General features: G+C 38.0%; 1 protein-coding gene across 2 annotated transcripts in view; it reads left to right on the top strand.

Moving 5' to 3' along the window:
- Window positions 1–13,200, top strand: part of PPP2R2C (protein phosphatase 2 regulatory subunit Bgamma) — a 100,083-nt gene that overhangs the window by 35,237 nt on the left and 51,646 nt on the right. For both annotated transcript variants that reach the window (XM_054203911.1, XM_054203910.1), the window contains 4 exons: window positions 5,914–6,011; window positions 6,605–6,770; window positions 10,977–11,089; window positions 12,757–12,934. In XM_054203911.1, coding sequence (XP_054059886.1) covers window positions 5,914–6,011; window positions 6,605–6,770; window positions 10,977–11,089; window positions 12,757–12,934 — 555 coding nt within the window. The remainder of the gene's footprint in view (window positions 1–5,913; window positions 6,012–6,604; window positions 6,771–10,976; window positions 11,090–12,756; window positions 12,935–13,200) is intronic.

Genomic DNA, 13,200 nt, shown 5'->3' with positions numbered 1-13,200 from the left:
ACTATTTTGCAGCGTAAACTCCATCAGGTTTTAAAGCCACAATAAATGAGAAAAAAAGCAAAGTAAAAGATTTGCCAAGGTGACAGATAATCCCAGGAGCAAAGTGACAGATAGATCCTTCATTTCAAACTACTTACTTATCTTTTGCTGTGGCATTTCCTTATGCCCTTTCATGCTTTCTCATGCTCTCGTGTGTGCATGTGCTCTCTCACGTACACTCTTTTTTGCCCTTTCTCATGCTCTTGCTCATTTTAATGTGTTTGGATGGTCTCTCTCTTTCTCTCTCCATCTTGTGCATCCTTGCGCTCTCTTTTTCTCTCACCTGTCCTTCTCATATGGCCACCCAACTGCATACTGGCTTTGTATCCTATGTTGTTTTGGTGACTTGGGAGAGGTGATCAGGTAGTTTATGTGTACCAGTAGAGGGGAGTTGGCTTTCTGGTGTGTTGGCTTTTAGTGTTAAGTTTTGGACCCAGCCAGGGTGGGCAGTGTGATGTGTGAGACTTTGCATTGTGTTTACTTTCTGGTGTCATACAAGCCCTGGATCCAAGATGGTGAATAACACTGCTATGAACACGAATGAATGTGTGTTACAGTCTGCTGCTTCAAGTAGAAAACTTTTCTGTTGTCAAGGATGTCTCTGACAGCTAGTTCAGGAAGGGATTCATCTGATCCTCATACTTTTGAGGTTTTGCATGCTTTGTTTTCTAGCTGCTTGAGAAAACCTCTGAAACTTCAGCCTAAAAAAAACATGTAGCAGCCTTTTTCTTTCCGTCCATTTTTTTTTCTTTTACTTTTTTTTTTTTTTGGTGTCCAAGTCTCAACTAAATTCTGACAACACAGCTCAGTGTAATGGCCTTGCCTTCACACAAGATACTGTAATACTGCTCCTCTTTTATCTACCATTTTTCCTTTTGTTTTATGGCTCTCTCTGTTGCAGGCTTCTCTGTTGTTTCTTCCACATTATGCTCCTCAGGGACTTTTGTATCAGTATGACTGAACATTGCTTGCAGCCATGCCAGATTGCACTGTGATCTTATTGGATTTCACAAACCAAGGTTAGGCCAGGTCAGAACTTGGTTGAAATAACGTAGACTACAAGATTGCCTGCTAGCCACTGGGAACATGCACAGCAAAAACCTGGCCTAGATGCTGATCCAGTCAGCTCAGGCTGACAGCGTTGCCATGCTGATTGCGGTGACTGTGATATAAAGGAGAAGTTCTGACCTGTTCTGGCTGGTAGAATTTCACAGCTTTTTTTTTTTTTTTTTGAGAAAAATACTGATGTTAATTCCAGTGTTCTGGCCCATTCCAAATCCTTTAATTCTCTATCAGGATTACATTGCAATTCAATAGAATATTATATTCTCTGATCTTCTTTTCCCTGTGTGGTTGCGTGATGTTGTTTGCCCTCAAAACTTGCTACTGCTGTCCCAAAAGCTGCACTTGTGTGCTGGGGGAAAGAGTTTTCAAATTTTCTTTGCTTTCATGATCTTATGAAGCAAAATAAAGTATACCAGAGCCTTCAAATGAAAGGGCTCAGAAAGGTAGAAATTATTAGTAATGGGACATACAGAAAATTATAGTTGAGCTTTTCTTAGAGCTGCTTGAGGTTTCTGACCAAAAGACTGTATGAAGATGTGTAAGTATGTTCAGATTTTACTTCACTGAGTGCATACTAGGTGGACAATGGCATGCAGTTGCTTTAGAGTGCCCCAAAATGATGCAAAGATTTATTATATAGGTAACACTTTTCTAATTATTGTAAAGGTATTTGGACCTGTTTGTGTTACATAGGAATAAACTATTAAAATCCTTAAAATAAACTTGTAAGAGGCAAGAAAGTGACCATCAAAATGTGATAGTGTGAAATAAAGGCCAGAATTAATTTGGGCAGCGTGTACCAACCTTTTTTTCATCGCACCCACACTGAACCTGAGGGGAGCTGCTGGAGGGTTCGTTTGCCCCCATCCGAGCTGGAACAATATTTGTGAAGCTGAGGGAAGAGCAGTACAATCAGCTAGAGATATCTTGATGTGCCCAGATGTACATTGATAGACTTAGGTCTAATAGAAAAGCTGAATATATCTAGCTAAGCAGCAGCTGTTGGGTACAACATAACCATTAAGCACATTTAAAGAGTGTAAACTGTGAAGCTGCAGCAGAATTAGTTAATGAGGTACAAAAGCACAGAGGTGACTAGGAGTCAGAGAATGAAATACTTTAGACTGGATCAGGAGAAACTTCCTGTCAGTTTAAGCTATAGAGTAATGTGATGTCTTTCTGTGAATATGTAAAATTAGCCCGGGGAATGAAGTCTGTAATGCGTCTGCTGGAACGCTGTGGCAGGATGTGGAACAGAAGACCAGGTGTATACTCCTCCCCCCATCCCCCAGAGTAGTTTAATCTTTTGGAGGTCTTCAGTTTGCTTTTCTCAGTCAGCATCTGTATTTTGAGTGTCCAAGTTTTGCTTTTAAACTGAGTGAAAATGTTGAGCATCATGACTTTTAAATCCAAGTTTATATACATTTCTGCATAGACAAAATGGGGAATTAAAAAACAGAGTAGGAAGATTATTATCGGATAAAAGTTGGGATTTCCAACCTGACTGGAAATGCTTGCCAGTTGACATTGAGGTTACCCATAATTGTTCTTAATAGGTAAATTATCTCTGTCTCTGGTAATCCTAATCGTTAGCGCAAAGCTTGGCACTGCCAGCAGAGATATGGAAGGTGTAGTGCAGAAGAAGGCTGGAAGGAGTCTTTCATCTCTGCCATCCCTTGCCAAGGGCTTACTGTACATGCAAATTTATCAGCTCTTCCATTGTGGAGCATTTATATATCCTGGAGAGGGTGAGACCTGGCAGTTAATTGCTCGGTACACTCAGGCGGCCATTCTCCAATGGAAGAATCTGCAGGGTGGGACCATAGTGGCTGATGTTGCTGCAGCATTAATAAATATGTAGGTGAATGTTCTGCAGAAGGGTACGAAGAGCTTTGTTGGTTGATTCTGTTCCTATCTCCTCTGTCTTAGGAAGAGCCAGCCTGGCTAATCTTTCTTATGAAAACAGCATGACTAATGTTTGCCTGCTAACAGATATGCTGGATAAGGTTTTTTGGGGGAGCTGTTGTTTTCTGCTGTTATTTACAGGATCAATAAAACTGATTTTCCAATTCAAGGATAATTTTTTTACCAACAAGCTGCGTAGCCTCTAAGGTTGGAATATTGGATCTGCTCTTTTTCAGAACAAGTTAATTTAAAAATGATAGGTAGTCTCCAGTTCAGAATTAGTTTTTCTAATAGAAAGGAGGGATGCATCTGGAAGAAACACCTTGGGGAGGAGAGAATTTTGCCTCAGAACAACATCATTGCACACTGCCTACAGATTCTTAGTGTTTGAGCTGCTTTTCTTTAAACAATAATCACTTAGCCGCACACAGTATTTTAATGACATGCAATACAGCAAAATGCAGAGCTGTTTTATTATAACCCTGGTTCAGTTACTATTGAAGTCTGTCCAAATACTCCTGTGGACTTTACTGGGCATTGGCCGATACCCTCTGTAAAGTGCAATATAATATTTTGTGACCATTGTGACCACAGAGAAGAGTATTTCATGCCATCGTGGAAGTATTCCAGGCCAATAGCAAGTGTATTCACACATAGAAGTTCAAATGCCATTCATTCCTTTTGCACAGTTATTTTATCTGATTCTGTTGTGACCTGTTGAGAAAATCACATACACGTTACGCAGGCACCCACATACACACACAAATAGACACATATTTTAATAGATATTACATTCCTTCCCTCTGCATTTACTCTTCTCCCCCATTGCATGCTTAAGATAAGAGTCACCATTCTAAAAGGACTGTCATTACGAGACTTCTGCAGTTCTGGTTGGGGTAAGATAAACTTTAAATGAGTAAAATCATGCAGGTATCATTTTATAAGCAGGAGCTCGCACCTACTATCAGTATGAATTTTGCAAGATAAGAACAAAATAGCCAAGAAATGTTCTTCGACTGGAGGCACTACAAATGAACTTTACATGCCAGGAAAGTTGATTGGATTTTTGCGTTTAAAAAAAATTGCAATTTTAAAAATCAAACTCAACTCATCCCAAGCCCCAGAGAATCACCTACCGTAGGCAGAGTCTTTCTACTCTTACTGTACTCTAATAAGACTAGGGCTTTGGGGATTATTACCTATAAAATACACAGTCTGTGGAAGTCCACATAAAAATCAAATGCCATTAACTTTGAGAAGGCTTGGGTTCAGACCCAAAATATTGTAAGTCATCATGTTCTATTTTTCTCAGAGAATCCATACATTTTTATCCAGCAAAAAAAAAGAATGACATACACGCTTTATGATTCCCCCTTCCTCCTTTATACATGTAGTGTGTGGAGGAAAAAAAGAGGAAGGTTGGTTGGTTTGTTTGTTTGGCTTTGTTGGTTTTTTTTTTTTAGACGGAACAATTTGATGGTGAATATTTCTTCAAAAAAAAAAAAGATATTTTTCTTTACCATAATTAGGGTATAGTTTTCTTTTTTTAGATGGTGACTTGTTTATAACATTCCAGTAAGAATCTGGCTTTTGGATGGCTGTGTTGCTGATGAGAGCTACTGGCAATAGAAGCTTTCTAACACTCAACTGCTAGTTTATTAAAAGAATAATAGGAACAGATGTTTTCAATTCATAAAATGTATCAAGTAAATGGTACATCCACTTGTTATTTCAATTCCTTTGAATTTTAGTGAACTCATTTGGGGCTAGGTTTTCAAAAGAGCTTAGCCCACTGTCACCTCATTGTTCTCAGTATAAACTGATGGATGATGAACGTGTTTGAAATCCACAGCTTTTTATGCCTAAAGGGGAGCTGCAAACTACTGACGCTTCTAAAAATCTGGCCCATGTTTCCGATGAGTGAATACTGATCATTATAGAGGATTCATATATGCAATCTCTGAGTAATACCCTGCATTTGCCTGTGATTGTATGTATGATGGCTTCTTAATTTACTCTTGCACTAGGCATTTTAATTTAAATTATGCTAATAGTGTAGGATTAACTGTGGATTATGATTCTAGCATTTACTGCCATACAAGCAGAAGAACCAGTTCTTTTGCTCCTACAGTCTCTTTCTCCCTTCTCATCCTGATGTATAGTAATTTGTACTCAAGACTGGCCTCGGGTTTTGATGAGGTTTCTTGTTTAAGCTGATGCAATTGCTTAGGGAAAGGGAGTTGCTGAAAATTAGAAAAAGAAGAGACTGGGATCTTTTTATCTTCTGATGACACATTTTTATGGTGCTGAAATGATTTACCAAAAACGATGATTTGAGTGGGCTCTTGCCAGCATTGCACAGTGAGCAATTCTGGTTTTGCCTTCATTCCTCTGTGGTAGGACAGGCTACATGTACTTTGCTTTTGCACTCTTGGCTCAAATACATATTTAAGAAAATAAATGTTAGGGGGTTATATTAAAACTCTCATAAAGGGTGAAGAGTAAATAATACATACAACAGGACTGAGATGTTATGTTGGTCCTTGCTAGAGGAAATAGCAGGAGGCCAATGCCGTTGCTATCTCCAATACTGGAAAAAGCTTTATAGCAGCCTGAGATTGCTCTTATTGAAGCATAACCTCTCCAGAGATCTCCTCCACTCCCAAACTGCAGATGTGCTGGAAACACAAATTTGCCTCGTTATGTTTGCACTTGTTTCATTGTGTAGCAACCTCAGATTGTAATGGCATGCAGCCTGTTTGCATTAGTGACTTGCTGTTGAATTCATCTGTATTCCTTCAAATCCCTCATTTGTTGCATTTTTTGTGGAGTGATTGATATTTCTAATGGCTTTGTGTTGTAGTAGCAGTCTAAAATTTGCCTTTTTTCTCTTTTTCCCTCCAGCTGATATTATTTCTACAGTTGAGTTCAACCACACTGGAGAACTGCTGGCTACTGGTGACAAGGGGGGTCGGGTTGTTATATTCCAAAGGGAACCTGAGGTATGTGAGTTACCAATGTAGTCCTTAATAGCTTGCTAAAACCTGGCCTTATTTTTAAGACTTCAATTGGATCTAACTAACAAACTTGTTTATAATCTAAAGATTTAATAAAACAGGATGTCACCCCTTTGGAGAGGAAGTGAAAGAGGGTAAGCATCTTCTACTCGGTAGTTTACTGTCCCAAACAAAAATGCTTCAATGTTAAGAAAAAAGGTTATTTTTGGTTTACTTATACATTGTTGTAATAGCTTTTGCCTGTTTGATGGAAACATTCCATTTAAAACAATGCCTTTGCTGTGATACCTTTATGTTTCACTTCTAAATTCAGTCTATCTGCAGTATCTTTTGTAGAAAGCTTTCCTGAATAGTTGACATCTCTTCAAAAATTCTGCCTTTTATTAAACGTTGCTTCAATACTTACAGGAAATTTCATTCCGATAGAAACAAATCTGTCAATATCATGTTTTAAATGAGAAATTAAATTGCATTTTCCAAATTTTTATATTTATAAGGCTGCTTATACAGCTTTCCTAAGAGATGGAGATAGATTGTTATCATAAACCACAATTTTTTGTTGTTCTTATTCTCCATAGAGTAAAAATGAGCCTTACAATCAGGGGGAGTACAATGTTTACAGCACTTTCCAGAGCCATGAACCTGAATTTGATTATTTGAAGAGCTTGGAGATAGAAGAAAAAATAAACAAGATCAAGTGGTTACCACAGCAAAATGCAGCTCACTCACTTTTATCAACAAATGGTAAGATAGATGAGAGTATACAGGACATATCAGCTTTTTGCTCATGTGCGTTTTTGTGCTGACTGTATATATTTGTTGATTTTAATTTACTCTTTTAGTAATTTCCTCTTACAGAGTTTACCAAGACTGTCATACTGACTCTGTTCTCTGTTATTATGTATTTTATTCATAGTCATAGGGTTTTTCCTATTGACTCTCCATAGACATTTAGAAAGCTATCCATTTTAGCTATTAACGTTCAGCGCTATCCTGAAATAAATTTTGTGACAAGGCATCACCTTACTCAGCAGCTGTGTTTCACTGGGGATTTAGAATTTTGTCTGCTGTATTTGTCATAACTTATATTCTTTGTAGATGTGTAAATGAATGTAGGTGAGAGATGAATTTCTTTTTCTTTTCTTTCATTATCATCAGAATGGTTTATTTAAGTTCTAAAGAGTTAGACAAATCTTTGGAAGGCAGTAGGAATAATAATAATAGGATATTGATACCGATTCATCTTTCAAGCATGCTTAAGGCCTGTTGATTAAAAAAATGCAGTCTTATTGCTAAGAGGGGATATGCAGATAAGACATAGGGGGAAGAAAATGAATGGAGCCTAACATGTACAGGTGTCATTTAGGAACCATTTCGACACCCACAACCTTTATTTCTGCTGGTGATGCATGAGACAAAAATATCCCATTTTATATCTGAGGTCTCATTGTAATCAGACAAGAATTTTTCTTGTAGAAGTTTGAGCATAATTGGGAATTGCTGATAGAAAAATAGTGTAATCTCACATTTGGGAATTGACGCTTTAGGGCAAAGTGATTATTTCTAGTTAAAATCTATAGCAATAAATAATATTTACATTAATTCACAGTAGATAGCAAATAATTTTATGTTTTGTAGTCTGTTTTCCTTACGGTTGTCTTTTGACTTTTTTGGGGCGTTGTTGCAATATTTGAAATTAAACATATCTATTATAGCTAGGTGATTTGTGCTAGTTTATGATTAGTCAGCTAATTATGAAGTTTAGGAGATTACTGCCGCACTTCTCCCTTGGTCAAAATATCCCTTCTACTTCAGATAACTTTAACTAAGAATGGCTTCTTCCAAGTGCATGATACAAAAGTAGATTATTAAAAGTACGCTTCTCCCTTGTAATTTTAATGTTTGGTTTTGGAAACACTGAGGAATACCACCAAGTCCTCAGATACGCTGCTTTTACGGTTGGCTTAATAGACCTTTATATCAGTTTTCTGGTTGATACTAATATGGGAGGAGAGAAAGGAAGAAATAATCAGTCTTAGCATTGCTATGGGTTAAGCCAGTTGCAGCCACCACTGAGCAAGCGTAGGACCTGGAAAAATACTTCGGCCTCTGTTTTCCCCCCTTCTTAATTCTTGAGCATCGTGGCAGACCTCATTATGATGAGGAGAACAGAAGTGGTGCCACTGGCATAGCCTTTGGATGGATTCTGACTTTGAATTACCAAACGTTTTTTGTGTGCCAAGGAGGATTCCTAGCTTCCTGGCACAGCAGGGTTGAAGTCTGAAGATTCACTGCTTGGCATACTCTTAAAGCTCTTAAAGATAGTTTTAACTTTAGGATACGGTAGGCCCATGTTGAATTCCTCGCTGATTCATAGGTTACCTTTGAGAAGTCATTGACAATGTATATCAATTTCATGCCTGTAGAATTTTTCCTGACTTGTAGAGTATGAGGGCATTACCTGTCACACATGCTCATATTGGGCAGGTTGTAGAAACATCTTGAGTACTGGTTTATATTTATTAATTTCTGAGCCTGATGTTTTGATGCGATTTGTGATGTTTTGCTCTCTGGTGGGTTAGGTTCTAAAGCAGTTTTGGTCAGAAAAATAACTGTGAAACAGCACCCTTTCTTTCCGCAGGCACATGGACAGTGCCCATTAAATTTTCTGGGAGGAGCATCCCTCTGTTAGGGAACATGAGGGAAGAGTCTGTCTAAATCTCACCCTCAATATATGAGACTTGACAAGTCTGCATCTGCCCAAATCTTTTTCTGTCCTTCTAAGGAAAACTTTTGTCTGAAGCTGTTCCTGCACAGGTCACCTCTCTCAGAGGGGATCTTGATTCCTTTCCAGGTCATACGTTACCAACAAGTGATCAGCTAAGCTTTGATTGCAGCCTCTTAGTTAGTGGAAGCAGAAGGAAACCACTAAGGCTTTTGAATCCCACTGTGGATTTACAGTGCTTGCAGTTAGCAAATTTCTGGTTTGCACTGTAAACTGAACTGATTTTGTAGTATAATAATAAATTATTAGGATGCATTGGTACCTTTTGTACCAGAATATATTGGGGCCACTTTCGATGTGAACTGCATCGGGTAGATCAGAATTTGGCCCATACAGATCCTTTCATCTGAGGATTTATGACTGCTTACCAGACATTAATTAATTTAAACTTCACAACACCCTTGAGACAGAATGAATACTGAACCTCACAGAGATGTTTCTATATTTTGCAAAATGTAAGCGTGCTTAGAATTTCTAGGGAGTTTTTAAAGTCCAGAGGCAGATGAAGGAGAAGAAAACCAACACATGTAATACCCTTAACTCTGATAAAATAGTTTTCACTCAGTAACGGGATAGGTTTATCAATAGCAGTCAAGTCCAACAATGGAAAATTGTTTGTGTTTTTTCTTATAATTCATTTTACAATGCTGTATTTATAAATTTTAGAATAGATAAGCAGGAATGCACTATTTACATGTAATAAAAATAAAAAGTGTATGACATGGCCTATATGTATTTTTAGTAATTAATTAATGTGACCAATACAAATGAAATGTATTGAATATCTAAATGGAGCTTTTTAGTTGCAGATTGAACTAACCTCTTGTTCTGTAGATTTTAACAACTGTAATATTTTTGTTGCTTGCAAATTAACACATCAATATCGTTAGGAGTTGCATAATAGTAAAAACACTCAGAGTGCTGGAGGGATTGATTTTGAAATAAAAAAAGGTCAAAGTTAAAGTTGCTATAGAAATGCAAAGTGATTCATGTATTCCTATCCTGCCTTTAAAATTATTTGTACTAGCATTTGAAAAGAGGTATTTGGATCAGCCAAACTGGGGAAAGAATTATGCTCTTTGATGTACTTGGGGAAACAGGGGTAAAGGAAGAAAGTGGGGCGAAATCAGAAATGATGCAGGAACTGAGGTGAATGAAATCTGTGGTGGCAGCTGAAGTGCAGAAGCTTTGGAAAGGCTTCGGCTGCTCCATGAACAGATGAATGAAACAACCATTAGAAGCTCGGGGACAGATTTTTTGCAGGAGAAGAGTTGGCATTGATTTTTCAGCCTAGAGAGTGTTGGGGTTGGCAGGCTGGGTGCATGAGCAGAGTGGGAGTGGACAATCAAAGTTAGAGAAAACTGCATTTTCAGCTACTACAAAACCAAGGACAAACTCCATCTGTAATGTTTCAAACTTATATTTGTTGGCTTCAGAAGCTCTTTGCTAAATAAGAGGCATACTTACTCTATCAGCATATGCTTCACCCATCATGAAAAAGGGCAAGTTTAGATTTAATTCCATTCCATGTAAGATTTAATATATTTTTCTCCCCATTTCTCTCTCTTACCCTTACAACACAATTCTCTCAGGTTTTTTTTTTTTCTATGTTATTTCTCAGACACTTTCCCTTAGGAGGGAGAAATGTCTCATTTTTCCACAGCCTTACATTTGCTGGAGCTCCTGGTGTTACACCAATACACCACTGCCCATTCCCACAATGGGCTAGGCAGGTATCATTGGTCTGACTGTCCACTCTATGCTCTTCTTGTGCTGTTTATAAGTAACCTAGAAAACTGGTTATAATATCAAGATGATTTCCTTGCAAAGTCAAATTGTCAAACTGAAGTTCAGCAGTGAGCATTGAGTGTTTTTGGTCTATTCCACCCGCAAACTGCCAAGTTGGATCTGAGAGCAGCACATGCTCTACATGGTCTGTCAGCTGCCAGGAACCTCTGGCTCATTTTGAAGATATGGGATGTGCTTTATGAGTATTTTTTCTGTTGGCAACATTTTCTGGATGCGCAAAATTAAGTGACCCAGACTGCTTCAGCGTGGGACTTGTCTAATGAAGGTGTAGAAACTTCATTAAGGAATATATTGTGAAAGGTGAGTAACGCATTCAGAATTCATACGCTGACAGTTGTTTGTTTTTTCTTTTAAAGATAAAACAATCAAGTTATGGAAAATTACTGAAAGAGATAAGAGACCAGAGGGGTACAACTTAAAAGATGAAGAAGGAAAACTTAAAGATCTTTCTACAGTAACATCACTGCAGGTAAACTGCTGTCATTGTCCAAAATCCAGTTGTTTTCTGTGTGAAGAAGGTAGTCACGGGTGCTAACTCAGTAAGAGATGTAAATATGTACCTAATGATAAGCATATGTATGATTATTCTCATTGATGTTTTAGCTGACCGATAACGGTCTTGAATATGTCACACATTTTCAAGTCACAAATACTTTATTTTATATAGAGAACAACGCAAATATGTTTAGAGGGTTTATGTCAGTTTTGTTCTTCCTGATAAAATTCTATCAGCATGACTTAAAGTGCTTTCACACGGGATTATTTAGCCTGGTGTGCTGGAAGCAAGAATGCAGAAGCTTGTAATTAATATTAAACAATGTTCTTGCCTCATTCAGAGCAACTGAGTTAAAGACAGTACACCAAATTTCAGTCTCATCTTTATTTCAGTAGTATAAAAGAATTATCTTCTGTCTATCTGAAGAGTGGGATTTGCAGTAGTCTGTGCTCCAGTGAATGTCAGGTTCTGCATTGCTGAACAGACGCAGTCACAGAACTCATATAAGCGTGTATGACAACGTAATAGTTTTTTGCTCTCACACTTTAATGGCTGAATCAACTCCAGGTGTTTTGGCAAAAGAAGTGGCTAAAGGTTAGAACTGAAAGGCTACGTGGTATAAAAGCTAGCATTTCTTTATTACTAAAAGCAAACAAACAACCCCCACCTGCAAACCAGGCCAATATTGTCTATTATGAAAAAAGCCTCCAAAGTGTAAAGATATCTATATTAATGGAATATTTATCCATTCTATATGATTAGGCAAACAAAACCATTCCAGATTGCTTATAGTCTGAGAATTCGAACACTGAGCGGACTATTGTTTTGTTCCTTTAGTGGCAAGCTAAACTCAAAGCTTTAACTTCTTATGGTTAAGTTCCTCTTTAAACTATCTTGTGAAATGATGTATGATGTATTGTTTCTGATGCATGTTCAACAACATCAAATAGTCCCAATCATGGACCACAGCCTTACAGCGTTTAATGCTTCAACAATAGAGAATAAATTGACAGTGTCTAGTTATTGAAGCATGACACTGAAGTGACACACAGGGAAATAACAAGGGCGCAATGATGAGTGATAGTCTGTGGTCTTGGCTTTTCAGGAGTATGTGTGTAGGTACGGTATATACACGTTGGCTTTGTTTTCCAAGACTTTATTTATATATTTTGCTGAGATGATAACCTTTTCACCACTTGACTTTTTTAAAATAGAGACATCAAGTAGCAAAATAAATAGTGTAAGTGATTTACAACGAACAGCAAACTCTTTGGCAAAAGCAAAATACTGGGACTTTGCTGCTTGTCAGAGCCAGAGCCTCCTGCATACGTGGGACAGTAGCTCCTGCTGTAGGACTGGCCTGTTCTGGGGCAGCTGCCAGTGCCTCCCTTTCCACAGCCCAGGCTTTCCATTGCTCTGCCTGATTGTCCATGGTTCTCTTGTCTCTCCCTTTCTCCCTTGCAGGGATGGCCTTGCCCAGCAATTCATCCATGGGGAAATTCAGCTTCCATACACTGTGGAGAAGTTTTGTAATGTTACAGTCTTTGAATGCTCGCTCTCCATTGAAACTCTCATCACCCTAGCAAAAATAATTTAAAATCTTACTCCCTTTCTGGTTTGTGTTTTGTTTTTTTTGGCAGGTGCCTGTATTGAAGCCTATGGATTTGATGGTAGAAGTCACTCCACGGAGAATCTTTGCTAATGGTCACACCTATCATGTCAACTCAATATCCGTCAACAGTGATTGTGAGACATACATGTCAGCGGATGATCTCAGGATTAACCTCTGGCATTTAGCAATCACAGATAGGAGCTTCAGTATCCTTTATTGTGGTTCCTTGCTCAGTGTTGATAGTATTAGTGGGGCTTAAGAGAGCTGTTTTGAAATATTTTTCTGCAGATTTTAAAATATACCTTTATTTATCAGAATATCTGCAGTATTTGTAACAGAAAATGCTCAGATATCATGGGAGACAGCTAAGGGGTTGCAAAAATCAGGGAATTTTATGTGAAGAATTACAGTCTTGGAGTTGGTTAATGACAAGTAAATAGGAAATAGGAAAATACATACCATAGGAATGGTA

This window comes from Rissa tridactyla, chromosome 5 (genome assembly GCF_028500815.1).
Source record: "Rissa tridactyla isolate bRisTri1 chromosome 5, bRisTri1.patW.cur.20221130, whole genome shotgun sequence".
NCBI lineage: Eukaryota > Metazoa > Chordata > Aves > Charadriiformes > Laridae > Rissa > Rissa tridactyla.
This window is presented reverse-complemented; position numbering and strand designations above follow the sequence as displayed.